The following is a 23,204-nucleotide window of genomic DNA, read 5'->3' as shown; positions in this document are numbered from 1 at the left end:
GTTCATCACTTCGAGTTTGACTCTTGCAGAGTTGTCATTTCTGACCGAAGATCTAAAAGCTCGCGTATATTTCGCAAGATACTTGAGTCAGTTTAAATATTTCCCGCGCTTTAGTTTTGTAAAAAATCTGGCAAATTTCTTAGTTTTTGATATTCTCCGGAATCTCGTGGAAAAGTTTTTTTCTCTCAATTGAAAAGAGAAATTAGTGAAGATGTCTCCCCGATCTAGCAGTGTGATGATGGCGCTTCTTGTGGTAGTTTTTGCCACCCTGCTATCTACTAATAGTGCACTTTCATTAGACAGGGAAAAGGTAAGATTTTTTTTAATTCTGTCGATTCATAAAACAACAAAAATTTCAAAACCGAACAAAAACGTATTATTTTCTCAGAAAAAATCTGTAAAGAGAGTATTTCATAGTAAATTATTATTTAACAACATTAAATGCAGAAATATTTTTAGTATGTAGACAAATACTGGATCCACCCCCTGGGGTACTCAAAATTCATTTAAGGTTTTTATCAAAATTGACATATATTGGAATATGGAAGCCTAAACTAATTTATTTATTTACATATAAACATTACAAAAACCACAGTTTTGAAAACTGAAAAAAAACTTTGCACCAAATACAGATTAAATAATCGAAACAGTTGTAAAGAATATTTGTATTAGGATCTATCGGTTCCTATAGGGCAATTCCTAGCCCAACGAACTGATAGGTATGTTACGGAAAAATCAGATGTTTTTTGGTTTAATCAAAAACATTTTTTCTCTTGATTTTGCTTTATATAAATAACATATCATTGTACTCTTGAACCATTTTTTAAATCATTATTTTACGTACTAAGCTACTGCGTAGGTGCTTTAAGGCTGTAGTCTTATCAAAAGTACGGAAATCATACGATCTAGCCATTTTCAAACATTGCTTTTTTTTTAAATCACGCATCTAAAAAAAAATAGGTAGAGATGCATTTGTTAAAAACAATATTATTTTAAGGTAGAAGTTAAATATTAACAACCAGAAAATGCTGATTTCAAATAAATATATCTAAATTAAAATGCTTGTATAAGATTTTGCTGCAGCAGTTCTTTTGACCAATTTATTATCTTTAAATTATGTACACAAATTTTACATTACTAATAAGCATTTATGTAAGAATCTATGTACCAAAGTTTGGTCTAAATTTGAAGAGGCGTAATCGAATGGAAAAGATAATATAAAAATCGAATAGTAGTGATTCCGTCGAAAAGTAATAATATTTAAGTTTCTTTATTTATTATGGTTTCTAAAGTATTATACTTGTAAGTATATTAGAAGAAATACCTTAAAAATTTGTTGTTTTTATTGAATGCGTGTTAACTTAACTTTTTTAATAGCGCGATTTTGAGAAAACAGGGTTTTGAAATGGCTAAACCGTACGATTTCCTTACTTTTTATTCTTACTATCAGATGATGCAATATTTTGAGGCGTTAGTTCATAATAGTCGTACGCTGACTATAATGAATTTGCGTATCATGATTACCTTTGAAGACGATCTAAGTTACTTATTTAAAAGATTGTTAAAAACATGTTCGTTGTTAGGAATATAATTTGAATAAAATGATTATCGTAAATCGTATTATATACATATAGAATATGTTTATTTTGAAACGGCTCGTGGTCTCTTCGAAGTCTTGCAGACTCCAAATCAGGAGATCCGAGGTTCGAACCCTACTCTACCACAATTTTTTCCCATTTTCGAATACAGTTTTTTACGACTAATACAAAATGGCCTCGAAATTAAAATATAATGTATTAATTTTAATATTTTTTATTTATTGTTTATTTTTATTTTCATTTTCATTATTATTATTATGGATTCTAACTGTTTTTTCTATCTTGCAATGAAAAAAACGTGTGTAACAAAAAAGTCCTGACGAAACACAGGACAATCCGTATGCCTTTATAAGAACTCATAAAAATAAAATAATGAAAATATTTCATTTGAATTCAATAAAGTTAAGATAAGATACTGAAAAATGAGTGTCCCATAGTTTTTCCCAAAATCCTATGGTTTGTACTGACCAGAAAAATGAGCAGATGTGGGTTATCTTACTGACAAGCAATTACACATTAAAAAACGTTATCAAACGTATGATAGAACTGAACCTAATCTAAAGTAATATGTTGTGTTTTTACCTACTGGCATTTTTGTGGACAGAAATTAAATTAAAATTAATATTTTTATTTAACAAGGATATAAAACACGTATGTTTAACATTTTAGTACATTTTGAAAATATTTCAAAAGTAGTCAAACCTAAAAACACGTGTGTTGCAACCATAGCGCTTCTACATACATGTGCAAAATCAAGAACAATATGCATCATTAAAAATAAAAGTAAAACAAAATCTGTGGTTAAAGTAAAACACAACTACCATAAACTTGGGGAATTTTTATTTTAAAGGAATTCCTTTTTAAAATGTACTAAAACTAAGTCAAATTAATTCAAATATGTAGTAATTTATGTTCGTTCCAAAGAAGGTGGGGTCGAGAATAAACAATTGATATCTGTATTTATTTGACTGATATTTTAAAGAAATATGGTTTTCATTGTCCTGTTGAGTAAATAATAATAATTAGTACGCGAACTTAAGAATAAATAAATACTACATCACAGTTTTTCCGCTATGCAGCAAGTGCACACAACACCTCTCACATCTCGCTCGGGTGTAGAACAAGCAAACTGATGCAAGCGGTGAAGTTATTTCATTCTGCGTTGTCAGTCTGAACCCACGTGCTTAGCCACGTGGATCGGGAACGCCTACTCTCCGTATCTTGACGCATTACATTTATATAATGAGTTTGTCCTTCACTCTGCCATATTTTTGTCCTTCACTCTGCCATATTTTTACTTTATTCCTATTTTCAAATACAGAATACCGCACATAAAAATAATTATTTACTTATTTGTAGTTTTGTTTTGTCGTGGCGTTAACTTGATATGTACGTTTTTTTTACAAATTAAGGAACAAGAAAACACAAAAAAAAACTACAAATTAGTCAAAAATTTTTAACATTTTCACCATACACTGCGCAAATATCGCCGGTAGCTTTGGCAGCTTTATTCCCATGATTGAACGCGAACAGAAGGGGGTGTCAAAAATACTCACTTTCATCTAATTGATATTTAATTTCGAAGGCTTGTTATCAAAAATATAATATAAATACAACGTAAAGGCAAATACAATGTCTTGTAGAGCCGAAATTTTTCTTTCGAATGGCGAAACCTTCATCATTTTGTTTTATTTGTGTTGCTTATGTTTAAATTTGGAATAAAATGGACACAACTTATATTTCCACCGAATACAATAGCTTAGCCAGGATTTAGTCGTTTTTTGATAAAAATGATTTTATTTGAACATTTGAAAACGTCTGTATATTATATAGAGAATTAAACATCAAGAATAATGTGCCCTCACTAAGCTGGGGTAACCCGTGAGAGGCACTATTTTTTTTTTATGCACATATAAATCGTAATATCCGCCGAGAAAATGACAGAATTTCATAACAGTATTACCCACAGTTGAAAACACTACGCATTTGTTTTATTTATCTCTGTATATTATATGATAAAGCTTACAAAAATGGACTGAATAAGTCCGTAAATAAATAAAGAAATAAAAACAAATTTTAGGCTTTTTTTGCACCACAAAAGGCCCAATTACAGTGATGAATTACATCACAGAACACCTAGGCTTGAGAAAAATCACACCTAATTTTTGTGTTTTCACCGGGAATCGAACCCGGAACCTTCCGTGTGTGAGTTAAGCGTCTTGACCACTACACCACGGAGGTTAAAGTATTGTGGTTGAGCAGATATTTCAAAATTGGTTTGGCCGAATTTTACAATCCATTTTACTTCTTCCTACCTCCTCTATCCATAGTATCGTAGGTATACTGGCAAAAAACGTTAACTCGAAAATATGCGGATTTGACTTAATGGTGCAGTTTTGTAAAGTTTTTAACACTCAACAAACTGGCAAAATACACTAAGTCATATTAAATTTCATGTATCTGTAGTTTTATAAATAAATTTAAGGTTAAGTCGTTTACCTGGTATTTTATTCAGGCTAAAAGCTTTAAATAACTTAATATTTACTTAAAATAAAACTAAGAAACGAAAAAATTAAAAACATATTCTTAAATGAGCACTTAAAATCTTACTATATTTAAATTAGATATTTTTTTTTAGAAAACTTATGATTTAACCAAATATTTAATTTTGAGGGCCATTTTCCACGCGTTGTAAATAACCCACTATTAGAAAATGGGATATAAAATATAAAAGAGTAAAATTGGAACAAAACTTAAATGCTTGATTTGAGAGTTAAAGTTTTTTGCCAGTATACCCACGATATATTGGTTTTTTATTTTTTCTAAATGGTTTACACATATCAAATAACGCATTTCAATGATAAAAAACGAAATTTATTATTTGTATAAATTATAATAATTGGAGTAATTAAATTCACTGTAAGAACGCACATTTATATATTTTATTAAAGATTAAAAGTTTTTTATATATGTGTGTGTGTGTGTTTGTGTAATATATTAGTACATACTTTGTCATGGTGTTACATTAATGTTCACATACATACGTGTGTGTTGAAGTATTTGCAGGTACATTTTTCTACTTACAGAACAGAGGTTATTCAACTGTAATTATTTACAGCGCGCCTAACCACTAATGCAGTGTGGCTTACGTCAGATCAAATTATACTGATGTAAATTTAAATACTGTTTTTATTCTGAAAATACACATGAATGGTGTAAATGATATTATATATTATAAAACGTCATTCGTCCCGCTAAACTACTTACTAATTATTAACTGTTTGTCATCAGGTGCTCAGATATTAGTGTAATTACTATAAAATAAAAGAGTTCAGACTAATAACATAATGTTTTATGTTTTGATGTTTCAAAACTGTTATGACAAAAAACGAAATATAAAAAAATGAAATGAGAAAATTTATATTAATTTATTTACGGACATTGTCCATTGATACAATTTATAGATATATGTTGTAGTATACAACATTAGAACAGTTAAAAACATTACAAAAGAAAAAAAAAGCAGCGACAAACATAAGGGACATCAAGACAAGATCTGTACTATTTATTTAGTGCTCGTTTAAATAGTTCTAAACTTAAACCAAAAAAGTCCAGATCTTGCCTTGAGTTAAAAATACGACAAAGACGGTTCATTGGAGAATTAAGGCCATAGTTTGATCTATGCTGATAGATGAACAGTACTTCATTATTTCTCAACCTACGAAAAAAGAATAGAAAATAAATTTATACAGTATAAAAATAAAAATACAAAGTTTTTTAATTAAGATTTCAAATCAATATAGAAAGTTTTATAAATTTGTTTTTTTTAAAAGTAAATCAAAAATTAAAATCAAATTGGGTTAGTTTACTAACAGCATAAAAGGATGAAAACAAAATGAAAAAATGTGCCCATTTAATATCAATTTGAATACGTGTGCCGGGGTTTACGTTCAAAGCGCACGTAAGCAATGCGGTAGTGTGTTGTGAGTTATACGCTGTCCGGTTGAATTAAGATAAAAATTAGATTGTCAATATTCCGAAACATATTATATTTTTGAAACCGAGGTACTAATTTTTACCGAAACTCAACTGGGCAGCGTCAAAACACATTGCCGCAATCCTTCCGTGCGCCTTGAACGTAGACCTCGACTATAGATATATGTATACGAATTTTACCTACCAGTAATTCAAACTTTACTATTTAATTCGGCATCATTATAATATGACTATTATTTTTTAATGAAAACACCGGTCCCTTGGATCATCCGGCGCGCCGTTGAGTTGGAACAAATTTACAATGTACAACCCAGACATACCAGCATCATCAATATCATAATCCGCATTCTACATTGTGTTCGTTTCGTAATTGGAACGTATTATATTTCAAGAGAGATAGAGAATCTTTTTGAGAAGGGAAATGAGGGTCAAGGCATTTACAGGGCTTATCATTGTCTGGTGATCACTTTACTCACTTGCGGCATTCGTCATTCTGTATTTCTTTCACAAACAGTTAAAAGAATGAAAGAGCTTTTTTATTTAACTTTTTGTGTAAATTGTTAATTGTACATTGTACATTCCAAATGGCAATTCCTTCCAACCAACCAATAAAATAAAAGTTTTATTTTTATAATTCAAGTCACAAAACATATTGAATAGAAAATAAAATATATAAGATATGTAAAAATATAAATAAATGTATTTATTTACAAATTATCTTAAATAATTCAATACCATTACTCAGTGGGGAAAAAAAAACAGGAAACAGGAAAGGAGGAGAGATTAAGGAAGAGAAAGGAGATGTTTCTTCAGACGTGATTTAAACAGAGATACTGTAGTAACATCTTTGATGGTGGAGGAGAGATGATTCCACAGTCGAGCCGTATGGACACTATATAAGTTAGAGAAGAAAGAGGAATTGTGGATGGGTATAAAGAAGGTGCTTTGAGGATAGAATGAAGAAGTAAACCATGAACTGATAAGCGTTGAAATTTTTATTTTTCACGCAGGTATATAGGAGCGTTAGGACTATGAAGTACATCTTTGATACACAGCTTTGATTGGTTCGACTCGCTTTATAGGTATCCCCTATGCTTTTAGTATTTTCATGAGATCAAATTGGATTAGTTTACTAACTTATATTGGTATATTTTTATTACTATTATATTTATTTATTGCTTACAAATAAAACTGTTAAAATGTGTTCATATCGTATATTATTAAATTGATAACAAACGGTTTTCCGATGTATATGAAAAACGTAGGAAAGGAAGTGTGAAACAATACTTCTTGAGGCGTTTTCATAACAGACCGCTAATAAAAGAGACAAATTTAGATATTGAAAAAAAAAATATGCGTGTTCTAAAAGTTTTAACGGAAAAAAAATGTTAATTGCTAAATTGCTGTTAAACAAATTTATTACTGGAAAAATAATTTTACTTAAATACGCTTTTATAAAAAATATAATCTAAAGAAAAATAAGCGGCTCCTTCATGCCATTGCTCCTCTACAAAGGCAAACAATTTACAGAATATGTTTGTATTTTTTTGCATTTTAAAATATTTTTTGCACCACAACAGACCACGTGGCTCAATTTATTTCAGTGGTGAATTACAACACTCAAGATTGAGAAAAATCACATCAATTTTTGTGATATCACCGGGAATCGAAGCCGTGATCCTCCTTACGTGAGGCAAGAGTCTCATCAATTACACCACGGGCCTGTCATTATCTGAGACTTGATATTTAAACATAGAAGCAAAATCAATAAATTCACAAATTAAATACAAAAACAGTACACTTGTCGAGATCCGTGCATTGTGTAGGGCTGAGACAAGCATTATCTACGAAATCACGAAAGGAGTGCTGTGTTAGTTTGGACATGTAGAGCGAATGGACATCGAAAGAACGGCTAAAAGGATTTATGGTGTGAATGTTGATGTATGAAGAAAACAAGGAAGACAAATTCAATAAATACTTGAGTATGGACATGTCAAAAGTCGAAATAATCGTCTTGTGTGCATGAGAAGATATAGAGGAACCGAAGTCTTTATGCAAAGACCGAGTGATATGGCGTTCTATCCTCTCTCCCTACCCCCATGGAGAAACGGAGTGATGGTTTGCTTGTTGTTTGAAACACAAATTATTTATTAATTTATGACAAAATAAATCGTTTTACTGTGCATTATATATTTTATTTGTACAAAATATTCTCAATCAGCAAAAGTGTATGTAAAAATTTAATTATCACACTATTTACAGTAGAAAATAACATGTCACATCACGCGTCACATGGGCTGTGACAAGATATTTTTTTATGCGATTTTTAAGTTTGTTTATGTTTTGTATGTCTTTTAAGTATTTTAAAGCTTTATCGCTGTATACACCGTACATTTTTCTGTAAGTCCTAAGTTAAACTATTTGACGCTCTTATATTTCTTGAGTGTATATCGTAGTTTAAATTTATTTTAATATTCGTCTTTATTTTATTGTTTTTCATCTTTACCTTATCTGCGTAAATTTATTACAATATTTGAGTTTGTCCAAATGTTTGTAAACAAAAGACTGGATTTCACCCCCTCGGGAGTCATTAAGATTAACAAATTACAACAGGGATAGAGAATACCTTAAATAAGGGAATATGGAAGTCTAGGCTAGTCTAGTCACGTCTACAAACATTTGGACAAACTCAAATATTGTAATGAAACCAACTGGTCCAAGAAGAAGTTTAAAAAATGGAAAATTGTTTTTAGGCGTTGCCAAGTATGTGAGATAGTTCAGTCAGATGAATCTCTTCACAACAATAAAGGTTTCAGCTCTTTAACTTCACTAAAATCAACAATTCTAAGAATTAAAGAAATGTGGATGTTCAAACATAGGCAAAATGGTGAATGTTACACAGTGTGTAAAGTGGCCACTTAAACCAGCCAACGACAGGTCATAAGCCCTGCAAATGCCTAGACTTCCATATTCCCTTATTTAAGGTTTTCTCCATCCCTGTTGTAATTTGTAAATTTGTTAATCTAAATTGAACATTTTTGTTATTTTATATAATACTGTAGTTCTAGTATATTTATAAAAGTAAATTATTATTTAAAGTGCCTTATTCGTTGTTCTTTTTACTATGTCTTGCACAAAATTAACATACATTAATATATTTTAGAAGCTTCTCACTCATGCCCCTTGTACCGATAAAATTCAGCCCTTTATAAATACGGACTTTGTCCCTGCAATAGGTACGACTTTGGTACGCGAGGTTTCACGAGGACGCGGACTTCTATGATTGCAAAATATAATTTGATCTTTGTTTCAAAGGACTCGTATCATTGTGTCGTCAGGTACAGACAATAATGTAAATTTTCATGACATCAAGGAAATTAGTATAAAAATAGCTTCAATGTGATTAAACAAAACGCGGAAGACTCTAATGATATCCATGAACTCTGGGGTAAATTTTTCAGATTGAAGTAAAATAATATTATTACACAAAAAAATATATCTATCTCATGGACATACTTTGACAAATTTCTTATTTTCTCGTCTCGTGTTTTATTGGAGTATTTTATGAAAGTAATAGGTACTACCATTGTTTTTTCCTAAAGTGTGAAACACGCGCACTTGACTAAAATAATCTATTTATTGCAGCAGAGAGAGAGCAAAAACATTTTTGAGAAGGTAATATGGAAGTCTGGGCATTACAGGACTTGTGACCTGTCATGGACTAGTTTGTGGCTAAAAGTCAAGAGATGGAAGAGTTAAGGAAATTGTGAACATTACACAGTATCTAAAATGACCACTTAAACCAGCCATTGACAGGTCAAAAGCCTTGTAAATGCCTAGACAACCGTGTTCCCTTCTCAAAAATATTTCCTTCTCTGCAATAAATATTTGCAATAAATTTGAATCTTGATAACTCCCCACGGTATAAATCCAGCCTTTTCTATAAACGTTTGGACATACCCAATATATTGTTAAAGCATTAAAGTATATGAGTCGGGTTGTGGTCCCGTGGCTAGTGTTGCGGACTCACGGGCCGGATGTCCGAGGTTCAAACCCCATTCTACCCAAACTTGATTTCCATTTTCTAATAGCTAGTTATTTACAATTCGTTGAAAATGGCCACCAAAATTGAAATATTAGGGTCAATTATAAGAACGCTAATATTTTTTTATTTTTAAAAAAATTATTTATGATTTTTTTTTTGGTCTTTTTATCTTTTTATAAATGTTACAATTTTTTTCAAATTGTTTTCTTTTTAAACCTACCTATCTTTTTTGCACCATAACAGGCCAGAAGGCCTAATTGTTGTGAATAGGGAAATACCAAATACTACAAATATCGATAAAAATATATGAAATGGATTTACAATAATTAATTGTATTTTCAAAATCAATATGGATATTGTGGAAAAATGTTTTCATACATAAGTGTACAATTTTTTTTTTAATACGTTGATAGAAAAACGCGACATTTTTAGCCTTAGTTGTTGTGACGTCAAGATTCGTGATAATGTTCCAAAAAAAATTCAATGGCCAGGAACAAATAAACATGAATCGTGACGTATTAAGGGCGTGGCCAATGGAATGACCGTTTTTGCGGGAATTCAAAATTACAAATTTAAAAATATTTTTTATGCTACTAATAATTAGCAAAAAAATATTTTATTTTACCGGACAGTATTTTATAGACCTTTATTACTTGAAAAAATGTTTTTAAAAAGTGATATTTCCCTATTACAGTACAGCTTTTTGAAAGTCGCATCAACGCGCACCCATCACGCGCACGCACCGCGTGCACGTACCACGCGTTTGCACCACGTTCACGCACCACGCGCACACACCATGGACGCGCACGCATCATCACTCACACGTTAATATTACTACTTATTTTTGGTAAATTATTCCAGTCAGAAATCACTCCGAATCAGAAAATTATTCTTGGGGTTAAGCTGAAATTTGGGACCATAGAATTTTCAGTGATCGTAAATAGGTGTCGGTGATAAATTGATACATCTCCAGCTTGAGACGTGGAGCAATTATAGTTACCATTAAGGATCTTGTTTGTATTATATTAATACAGATTTTCAATTTTCCAGTACACCTGCACATAGGCAAACTGTGTTACACTAATGAAAATGTAAAAGTGAGCCAAGAAATTTAGGGCGTCACAGTTTTTACTATTCTTATGGTTATACGAGTAAATGCTGTTTTTAGCCATTGGAATTTTAAATTCAATGTTGCCTTGTATAAAAAACTATTGCTATCAAATTGGTATTTGTAAATATTCCAAATATTTTACTAATCTTGTCAATGTATATTTCTTTTCAATTATTAAAACACTTTTATAATTCAATTAATCTGCTTTCTCTTTACTTACGTTTTGCTGTAAGTATGTGTGAGGAAAAGTTAAATGAATGATTCTGTAAAAAAAATCCTAGTAGTCCTAATACCGAGTGTCGTAGGTCAAATAAATAATGAATGCAGTGCAAAATTCAATAATAAATGGATCGACACCCCACAAACAAAAGATTTTCTTGAAAATACCACAAAACACAGCCATAATGAGAAGTCTATTTTTTGTACTTCTGAGATTATCGCTCCTTGTCTGCAGCCCGTAAGAAAAATGCTTTTCCAAATCAAAAATAAATAAAATACTCCATAAACCAAACAAAATTTGAAATCTGACATCATTTCTACTGAATTTACATTGACTGCCACTCTCGACTCAACAACCCTAATGAAAGCATTTCCTAATAAGTAAAAAGTAGATTGTTGTAGTTGATAATTGGTATTTTTACTATTTTTTAGTAGTTTATGCAGGGCCATCTTTTCCATAAGGGCAAGTGGGGCACGAGCCCAGGGCCCCCGGCCGGATAGGGGTCTCGAAATTCTAAAAGGCCCCCTTTCTAAAAACCCTACGCCTATGACGGCCCGAGTTTATGTTTTAAAAATAATAATAGTGTTCTTAAATTTTGCGCAGTTTTTTAAAAACCACAATCAAAGGTTAATAAGAAAACAACCCATTTATAAATCTGTCGTCATACAAATAAAGTCTACCGCATGGCTCTATATTAATACTGTTATGGTTTATAATATATTTTCGGTTACATTTTTTTTCTCATCGGTATCCAGATTCCACAATTAATTTGTATCTGACAGCTTTTCATCACTCTTCCTGACATATATTATGTGATAGCCTGCGGAATATTACAGTGGTTTATGTTCACGATATTAGCTACCCATTTCCGTCGCGTTTCACGACTTACGACGATACCGTTATTGTTATTGTTTGGATTATTAGTTTCCATCTTCAGACTATAATGAAAAGTTATCACAAAATAGTTCAAGGTTATACACTTCTGGCCTTGAGACATAACTGAACTTGTAAACAAGCCGATTGTTTGATTCATTTATATTTTTATACAATCGCCACGCCTTGTTTACAATTTTGATGAATGTACATTGTATATTTAGCCACCATAATCTTCGTTAAATATTTTTTTTAACGTTGTACATATATGTGCATAAATAATACTTCTATACACACAATAAAACTTCCATCATATAATTTTTACAGATCTTGACCAATCCAACTTTCAATTTGTAATCTTTTTTGTTATTTTTACATTCTTAATCTGGAGATTTCAACTGTTTTTTTTATTAATTACATAAAATGTCAATGTTTTTTTTTATTTCAAACTACTTTTATATATTTAGTTCATGCATAACTGTAACATTCCAAAAAAGAGACTAGCTCTTGTGCTTGGAGAGTAAATTACACTGTTATAGTGATTTATTAATTTAAAGTTATATAACATCGAATACACACGAGGAAAAAAAATTCGAAATAAAAATAAAAACAGAAAATAGTAAAACGGTAATACTAATTGAAATAGAATTCTGTTACACGTGTTCAAAAAAATTCTTCGAATTTACTTTGAATTTATTTAGTGATATATTTAGTTTAAATAGTTTTTAGTTCATAGGGGAGATTATTGAAATTTTTTATTCATTATTTTATTAATTTCATATTTTGTTTTGAATCATTTAGTCTACTCACATTGTGGAGTTTTATTTTTTTTTCTCAAAAAAAGTTAATCTCAATACATAATATAACAATGAGATTTGAAATGGTTTTCAAAATATTTTCGAAAATGTGAATTTTATCTTTGTGCAATTTTATGCGAGGAATTAAAAACCCGTTACATTTTCAATAAATAATGCATACATTTACCAAACATAATAACGTTATAACACAAATTACACTAATTAATCAATTAACAAAATAAAGGAATGAAAATAAATTAGAAATAAAATAAAAATATAAATATAATATGTTGTGTCAAATATTTACATATAATATAAAACAATATATTAATTGTAATTGAAAAAACGAGATTGACTGTGAATAGGTACTGAGGTACCTGAATAAATATGAATATCCTATCTTGCATGAGTGGTTTCTGTAAAAACATGTTTGTTTTAAATAACTATGACAGTCTAGACTTCCTGGCGTCTCCGATTTTCCGATTTTCGTTTTTCGATCAATGTCCTACAATTTTCAAACATCAGGTATAATATTTATGTTTTGGGCCGGAAATTGGGCCTATGAATACCGCCTCCTGAAAACACGAGCTGACAGTTGACAGCACTTACTGCGCCTCGAATAGACAAGTAACGTCACGATCATAAGTGATAGAAAATTGGGGGCAATAATATTTAGGTATGCGATAAAATCAATTGTCAAAGTTTATTAAGACCTCGAATAACTCTGTCTACTATCTTCTCTGGTGTGATTATGCGGATATGTTAACTTATTAAAGCCCCGTAAAATTGGGTCACCTGTTAAATATGGACAAGCTTAACACTGCTCAGTGCGCACTAGTGCCTCGCTTTAGGAATACTACAGACGTTCTTGTGTTAGGGTAGGAGTGCATTTTCCAAGCAAATAAGCTCGCATAAATAAGGCGCAGCTTTTAAATGCATGTATTTACCAATTTGGGCAAAAAGGCGCGATTATTACATTAATTTTATACTTTATGTCATTCGTCAGTGACGGACTATTTTATTTTAATGTATTTCTTTTTACGCCTTCAGTAAATTTAATCGTTAACATATATGTCAAAAACTGACCTTTTGTGGATTGCCAAATTTTTGTTTTGCTATTTTGCTAGTTTTGCTTTTAAATTTCTAGCTATATATCAAGGTAAAATTAGTACAGCTAGGTAACTACAAAATCAGGATTTTTAATTACCCACTAAAACACATATTTGGATAGATAAATGCTATAAATAGACAAGTCATGATGCACTCAAATAATATTATGATGATTTGAATTCACAATTTATTTATTTGTAGCGTTCGTGAGGAGGATACATTAATGAGTTTTCAGTGGTTGAATAAAAATGCTGATTTCGAAGTTACACACTTGTAGTGATTAAACCACGATGTATTTCTGGGCCCCAAAATATTCTATATTTTACCTAAACATAGCAAAATCGTGACCCGGATTCAATTTAATACATTTGTAAAAAATTGGTTACTGGGTTTAGGTCGAGAAAAATCGGAAAATTTACTCAAAAACATTATTACATAATAAATAGAATAAATTAATATTATATTAGTATACAGTTAATGAACTAATAGGTAGTAATATTATTGTTTATTTTGCATAAAAATGCCTGCCTTAAAACAGGTTGTACCTAGTTAGGCAGACTAGACATGATCCAGAGAAATTTATTACCTATGTATGCAGTAGATAAAGTAATTGTTATTTTTGTTAATAAACCGTGATTATTATTATTATTAAAGGGCCTACGAGGGATAATTTTTATATTCGCGGAATAAACCACTAAAAGTCACTTTTTTTTCTTCAGTAAAATCTCGAACATCTTCACATCTTTGAATTGATTTTTCTAACCCTTCGTAAAAATATTTTTATTACTTGAAAATTGGTCATTTACCGCTGCTTGGAGTAACTCATCGGTATCAAAATGCTTTCCACTAAGTTCTTTCTTCGAGTTTGGGAACAGGTAGTAATTTGCTAGGTGCCAAATCTGGACTATATGAAGGGTTAACAACTTCCTCGAAACATGGCGCTATAACGTTAACCGTAACTTTGGCCTTGTAAACCGGTGCATTGTCCTGAAGTATAAGTACACCTTTGGCCATTTTTCTTATTATTTCATATTAAATTTCTTCTTTTAAACGATGTAAAATATAAGCGTAGTATGCATCTGTTATAGTGGTGTCTTTACTTATGTAATAGGTCAAAGGAATTCTGAATCGCAAAAGATTGTTGCCATCACCTTTCCAGCAGATGAAACGACCTGTATTTCTTTGGTTTCGTGCCTCTGCAGACACTCTTGCTTTGATTCAGGATCATAAAAACCCACATTTCATCTCCAGTGACAATAGGAAAATATCACATTATAAAGTAATAGAGGTCTATGAAATACTGTCCAGTAAAAAAAAAAAATGCGTACAATTAAAAATTGCGTAAAATTGTATTGATATATGGGCGCACCCCCGTAGAGCCGTGTAATATTTACAAAAAAAATCATCAGTGCTATTTATGGCAATCATGATTTCTTTTGTAAATTAAAACATATTATGGACAGAATCAACGTATCAGAGAACATATACTTAATTCATTTTTCCCTTTATGTAAACACGGCGTTTCAGGGCCAGACCGCGAAGCTTCAGAGAGACATTCGCCATGGTAAACTTTTTGAAGATTTTTTTCAAAAACTCGTTTTTTACCATGAAAAAAAATAACGATTATAATTCGAAAATGGAGTTAATCGATGATGTCTCGAACTCTTCCCCTTCCCTACCCAGCCGCTACCCTAGTCCTCGTTCAGAGCGTATCGCTTCGTAGCATGTTTTTAACTTAGAGTATATATATCTATATACTCTAAGGTATTTAATCTATTTTTTTTTTTCAAAAGCGGGTTTACAATAAAATCATTGGAACATTTTTAAAAGTACATCATAAAACATGCTCTTCTGAAGTTTCGCTGTGTAGCCCAGAAAACCGTATATATTTTTTTTACATTCGGGTACCAGCCCACGGACCATGAAATGCCGCCATGTATAATTACCTGTAATTACGAGTGATAATTTAATTTTAATAATTAATAATAACACAAATTTGTGGACTAAAGTATCACTCGTCTTTTAAATAGAAGATTTTTATATAAATATATTATAAATTACAATGAACTTCTTTCAATGATTTTCACTTACAAACTTAAATGTTTTATAATTACCTTTTTAAATAAATATTTCCTGTCAACTTCGCGGGGAATCGAACTAGTGATTTGCTCATGTCCCGTATTCGGGGCATTCAGGCAGAGGGAGATACAGATGCAGTTCCGTATGTAAAATAGCCGGACGATCGTTTTCGACACGGACGATGCGATGGCTGCTCTAAGCTAAACATCCTGAAAATGAAATCAGTTGGGATATGTCCGCCTCGTGGTGCAGTTGTTGCCGCATTCGCCTACCATTCTTGAGGTCTCGGATTCGAAATATTTGTTTTAATGGTGGTTCAACATTGCAATACTTTACTGTCCCTGGAGTGGAACCTGAAGCGTAAGACAGATCACTTTCGATACGCTGTGATCGGAATACCAATGCAGTGCCCTTTGCACCACCGGGTGCAAATAGGATGATGATGACGATGATTACTCCAAATATTTCAATTTTGCCAGCCATTTTCAACGAGTTGTAAATAATAGGCCGTTTACACGTGGACAATACAATATTGTTTTGCCACACCGTCGATTTAGTTCGTTTTTGTCCAACAGACCATTTTTAACGAAATTAAGTTTGAAGGAGTTTTGAGAAAGCCTGTATTTATAAAATTCTAATGTTATTTTTTTATTGTTTAAGGGGTTTTTTAACGATTTTCTTCTTAAGTTGTGGTCATTATTATTTATGCCTATTTCGTAAAAAAAACTTTAAAGCTCTATTTCTGCAGATTTGTGTTTTGATCTGTTGGACAGAAACGAACTGAAGCGACGACAAGTGTAAAAAGCTATTTGTACGTTAAAACATTGTTACGATACATTGTAACGGAGGTAGATGGGCAGGTTATGCACCGGCACCGCGCACGGCCGCATTGTCCTTGGTATAAAATAAACAGTACTTTTCGTGAACTCGCTCGTAATAAACGCCGACCTGTATTCGTTTAGGCAGCGCTCACGTGTGAACTGCGGCCGAATTTCAGTATTGTCCCAGCGTTCTGTCCTGCCGCTCACGGATCTGGGACAAGACAATATTGTCATATTATCCATCGTATTGTCCGTGTGTAAATAATAATTAACTCACTATAAGAAAACGGGAATCAAGCTGGGATCAAACCTCGGACCTCTGATCCGTGAGTCCGCAGTCCGCAGTCCGCGACTAGCCACAACCCGATTCTCCCGGGCGCGCGCGGGGCGAGCACCCACGCAGGCCCCCGTCTCAGTGACCTCACCCAATCCGACCCTGATAATGGCCCATTCAGCATGCCTGTTATGTTGCGGATGCGGACGTAGTGAGGCCGCGTGAAATAATATTTATGGGTTATCACATCATTTGAAATTCGCTCTCTATCTTCCTCCTTTAACTTACGGCGCGGCGCAATACTCTCTGTTTACAATTTACAATACAAGGCGTGTGGCGGTGTGACGCACCAATACAAATGTACTCGTAACAGTCGAAACATACTGTCAATCTGCATATCAATACTCTCATATTACTAAGTATTATTATTGGGATACCTATTACGAAAAAATCGGAAAGAATACCGAAAACAAAAACCGAAATAATGACGTAAACAATCCATACTTATACTTATTTATTGACCTTTGAATCAAGATTGAAATGTCTCTATCTAAATATTTCAGTTTTTCCTTTCTCTTTCTTATTTCCTTCCCATCCCTTTTCTCCTCTCTTCGTAGTATAGTGAAGATTTTTAGTTAATTTCTGTTTAAAATTTTGTATAGATAAGATGTCCATGTACTTCTTGTTTTCTCAAACTGAACGATTTGGGTTGGTACCTAGGAAGAAGTTGCATAAAAGCAATATGCCCGCCCTTATATGTATATTTTTATTTTATAAGTTTATACTTTTAAAATGTTTGTATTCTTTTTTTATACTGAATAATGTTCCCTCACTGGGGTGTCCCATGCCGAGGGAAACATTTTACAATAAGTGAAACATAATTTAACAAAGTTAAGTTAGTAAATATTTTTTTTAAAACTAATTTCTTCCTAGCGAGCGAAGCCATGGGCAAAAGCTAACACTTTGAATTTTTACGCCGCACACAAGTGTAATATTTTTTCTCCGTATGGGTGATTCTATTAAGGTAATTACTCTAACAAGTTTCGGGTATTCAGCATTGCCCATCATCAGGTGTAAATATAAACACTGAAAACCCGAAACTGTTGTATCCTAACTAATATTAAACTCGTGTGTGGCATAAAAATACAGTATTTTATTTATAACGAACTGAACCCGACAATACTTTTATACTGCTATATTTGAGTATATACTCGTTTATATTAAATGAACACAATTGAGAGTTCGATATCAATAATTGTATTTACTTCAAATTAGATATGTACATATCATTATTATTTTTATGTTTCGGATTACATAAATTGTGAAGATACGCGGTCGGGTAATTTTGATAAATAGGTATTTGAACATTGTTTTCCTGTCACAGTCTTGCAGATGCTTCCTTGATGCTGTGCGAAAAAGGCAACTGCATGTCGGGCCTTTTATGCCTAACTAAAATAGACAAATCAACGTTTCGTTATCCCATTTTCCGCACCTGAAAACAGAGCTGATTTGTTTTTTTTTTTTAAATTTTATTTGAAATTTATTTATTAACCCTTATGAATTATTACATTCATTTTACAAAAATATTTTTTTATTATTATTTATACTATAGTTTGTCCGAGTCTTTTGTTTAGTTTTGTCAGGTAGTTTATTGTATAATTTCAGTCCCTGATTTTTTAGTCTCTTCTTCTTCGTTTTACGGCCTTTTCACGATTTATTAGTCTCGATTGTCCTTGTCACGTTTTGGAATGTTGTATGTGATATTGTTCTGATATTTTTGTATTATGTCCATGTTTATTAGGTACATTTTTTTTCAAGTTTTAGTTTTTTTGTTTGAATTCCAAAACATAAAATAATTCATTTTTAAATATAGAATTCTTTTTGAAAATGTCTAACTCCGCTTTTCTACCAACAGGGGTGCATTTTATGTAGGAATGCGATTTTCAAAAATGTATTAAATGTCAGTTAATATTATTTTATCATTATTGAAAATTTATAAAAAAGAAATAAATGGATAGAAATTATAATGAATAAAGGAAAGAATTTGATTGGGATCCATAAAAACGGAATGTTGAAAAGCTCATAGTTTTGCTGAAAACCGTACGTAAATCAGTTATTTAGTCTATCGAGGACACACATACGAACATTGCCTTTTATATATATTAGATGTTATCAAATAAGTATTTAGGTAGATGCCCACTTTTATATTTCTCCGTCTGTCAGCTATTTATGCAAAGTAAATATGTTCTTGTGTGTTCCTCTATATCATTCATAATGGCTGAAACTTTCCTATGGCGAATCTATTATGTGAATGAAATTATTCAACACGTTGATTCATTATTGTGTCACTTCCATCACTGTTATACAGCTCCATTCATCACATTCACAAACATCTGATCATCCTAGTGCTTGTAATAATACAAAGATGAAAGGAGATACTCTTGATACAATCTAATGTGGATATTGTGGTGGGTGGGCGTAACCATAACCTACAATTGAATGGGTCCAAAACAGACCTAACTCACAAAAATAAAAAGACCTTTTGAGGTGCAAGAAAAAAACAAATCAAAATAAATAAAATTATAATAACATGTGATGCAATATAATAACAATCCAGAAAATGTATAGTTTGTGTTTTGTTTTTGTTGTTTTATTGTACGTTTTATAACATAAATAATATGGGTATACAGAAATGAAATATAAACATAAATACGTAGTGTTTAAAACAGTCATAATTTTTTTTATTTCTCTCTGTATATTAAGTCTTCTTTGTATATTCTCACATGTAAAAAAAATAAAATAAGCTTATTGTTAAGTGTCCTCAGCACAGGTAACCCCAGTGAGGTCACATTATTTTTATTATGAATTATTGTTTACAATTTTTAAAAAATAAAATAATAATAACATTCCAAAGAAGATAACATTTAAAAAATCAGATATAAATATTAAAATATAAATTGAACAAATTAAATTTCATACATAATCCAATTTACAAAATAGTAGTATCATTGATATCAATAGAAAATAATACAAAAATAAATACTGAAAAAACATCAAAATGTATTAATGTAATATTAAGTAATGTATGTAATAAAAAATATAATATATAATAAGCAAAAAAAACAAGGAAGGAAAGCAAAGTATTAGTAGTAAATTTTCACTGGTCTTGAACTTTAAAAAGATTGACAATATATGTAGTTGAACCAATTTGAAGTTTGCCTACGATAATAACATAAACATACTAAAAGGTACATAAATTAATTACACACTGACAAATGTTTCATTTTAGAGTGTTTAAAAAGTTTTTTTAGTCACAAAATTTAGTATTAAGAATATCTAAATCTATGTAATTAAAAACAATATGCTTTATTTTGTCCACAGAGAGAAGAGAGTGCTGTAGATAATGCAGCTCCTACCACTACTGAGGTACCGAAGATCCAAGACTGTAAGAGTGTGTGTGGGTGGGCTGTATACAAACCCATCACTCGCGAAATCCTGTACTACATGAAAAAGTAAGATAAAAACATACTTAAAGATAATTTTATGCGGCGAACAGATACAGAATTCAATACAAACAACATATTAATAACACAGTTTGGCCGGAGACTATGGGGCGATTCTGATTACAAATCGACCCCAATTTTTAATCTGCTTTCTTAAAGAAAAAAACAGTTCTCTTTCGAACATATTATATTTTTATACGTAGTGAATTTATGTATTGTGACTCCAATGTGTGATCCTCATCGTGCTAATCTGGACTGATGAAGAATACAGTTCTGTGTGTTAAATAAAACCAGAATCCCCGAGTGTTTTTGACTCAATGTCTACTCTGAAGTTAAAATCCTGAAAAAGGAAATCATGCAGAGAAAAGTCTGCCTTGTAGTGTAGTGGTTGGCGCGTTCGCCTACCACGCTTGCGGTTCTGGGTTCGATTCCTGGAAGGGTCAACATGAAATATTTGTGGTTTTACACCGCAATATTTTTCTGGCCCTGAACTAGCACCTGAAGCATGAGACTGATCACCTTACTTAGCCTGTAACACGTGATCGAGATGCACAGCATGTACTTTTACAATGCAGTGCCCTAAGCACCATAAGGTACGGATTAAGGTTTGATGATGAATTAATTGATTTCAAAAAAATTTTGGTTGAGAAAAATAATTTCTCTTTGCTCTCTTTTCGTTATGTGTACAGTAACAAACAATAATAATTATTATCAACAATCTTTATTTCAGTATTGAATATAAGCCTCTCTTTTTGTTCGTCCATCTGATTCAACGGACTGCTGGGTTTTTAATCTTCCAACATTTCATGTAATTGTCGGATTATCTTTTTATTTCAGTCGATTCAGTATACTCTCAGGTATTCATTCTCTAGAGAAGCCCTTAAACTCTATTGCATAAAACCAAAGCATTCCAAATTTTTGGTGAGGTTTTGATTTGTTTTTAGTTTAACAACAAACGAGTAATGAACGGTTTCGGTTACCTCTCGCAATCCTCAACCCAAGTACCTACGGCCCATTGTATTGAGTAATATGTAGCTTACTTCGTGGTCAATAATCATAGAATGGTTTTTCTCCATATGGGTGACTATTAGATTATTTATCAATTTTTAATTTTTGGCATTTGATATTCTTTTTATTCATCTATATGCAATTCTGAATCTCCGCATGCAGGGTCAGGGTACCGACAGTGAATAACCCTTTTTTTGGAGGGCTGTAATTTTGAAGTGATTTGCACACGAAACCTAAAATTTGGTATCACTGTCTCTTAATTATTGTATATTCAGACTGCATTGTATTTTAGCTAGAAGGAGTTGGTTTTATCAAAAAATGGCAAATGATCCATTGTGTACTATCTAGGTCGGATACAGTGGATAACAAATAAATCAACAGTAGCTCATTCTAGTACACAGTAAATAAATAATATTTCTTTAGGCTTTAGTGAATACGTGGGTAGCATAAGAAATGCTTCTAATAGCTTAGGTACACAGTGGATCATGATTCACTGTGTACTACTGTATTTGATCCACTGTACCCTATGCAGCCATTTCGATTTTTTAGTCAAACAAACATAAATTACTAAGTTATCCATCGTAGTGATACTGTTATATAATAGACGCGCTACGCGTACGCACTGTCACAGCTACTAGCCAGCTAATGGTGAAGTGTTTGGCCTATGAGACCTTCTTACTGTGAGCAAGATTAAATTGTAGTCCTTATACTTTTACGTGCAAGGTATTTGATCCACTGTACCCACCTGAGCCACTGTCGGCACCTTGACCCCACTCATGTTTCTTGTCAAGGACAATTCTTTCAATCATATTGTATATCAATACTTGAAATCGCATTCTTCGTTTCCTATTTGATTAGCTATACGTAAATTCTACAATAACGTTTTTGTGTTTCAGTAAAATGTGCAACTGCCCACAAGGGACAATGTGCCTGAGGACCATGGATGACTTGTCAGTGAGCGCGTACGTTTACCATTGCAGGAAGCCGCCAGCGTAATAACCACGCGGCAAAATGCAACACTAAGAGGACACTGTTAAGTGCACAAATGAGTTCCTTTACTGTGGAAACGCTAACTCCACCCAGGGGTTATTTTTCCTCGCAGCTAATTTAGTACTAATACAATTATACTCAATGAAAAACAGTGTATATTTTATATATAATAAAGGCTTGCATGGCTTAGAGTTCGATTGTCAATAAAAATTACATTAACTTACATATTCAATATTTAAAAAAAAGTAAAATACAGAAACTTCTACGCATTTGAATTTCCTTTAAGTTTTGATAACTTTGCTACTGTAAACAATAAGTTGGGTACATTATTATTTGAAGCCATATAATTTAAGTCTGGTTTGGTGTTCTTAATATTAAGGGACTTGTACAGTATTTATGCATCTTATGATCATAACCTTATTTATATTGTAATTTAATTATCTTCAAATGAAGAAAGTAGGAAGTATAAACACTAGAAATAAGTGCCAATTTACTTAACTAAGAATAGAATGTGTAAACACTGGGATTTATTAATTTGGCCATTCATTGATTTTATCAGAAATCAGTCAAAAAAATAATTATGTTATATCAAAAAAGACAACCTCAATTTTCACAAGAATTATGCAACAGTGGAAAAGTAGTGCGGCGGATATCAGAACTGAACTTTTAATACTCTTAGACTTAATTTTTATTTTTAGGAAGATAATTTTTTATTGATTCTTATACTATTGTATTTATAACCAATAAATATATAAAATTTATAAATAATGAAATGTTTT

At 31.7% G+C, this 23,204-nt stretch overlaps 1 protein-coding gene across 1 annotated transcript; it reads left to right on the top strand.

Moving 5' to 3' along the window:
* Positions 1 to 23,193, top strand: LOC148274917 (uncharacterized). The gene is made up of 3 exons (XM_088236426.1): positions 1 to 310; positions 20,306 to 20,436; positions 22,332 to 23,193. The coding sequence occupies exons 1-3, from the start codon at positions 212 to 214 to the stop codon at positions 22,429 to 22,431; spliced, it is 330 nt and encodes a 109-aa protein (XP_088092552.1). The 5' UTR covers positions 1 to 211; the 3' UTR covers positions 22,432 to 23,193.
* The last annotated feature ends 11 nt before the right edge of the window (positions 23,194 to 23,204 follow it).

Source organism: Micrasema longulum, unplaced genomic scaffold (genome assembly GCF_059751315.1).
Source record: "Micrasema longulum isolate JH-2025_06_02 unplaced genomic scaffold, ASM5975131v1 h1tg001557l, whole genome shotgun sequence".
NCBI lineage: Eukaryota > Metazoa > Arthropoda > Insecta > Trichoptera > Brachycentridae > Micrasema > Micrasema longulum.
Note: the sequence above shows the minus strand (reverse complement) of the source record. Positions and strands in the feature narration are given on the sequence as shown.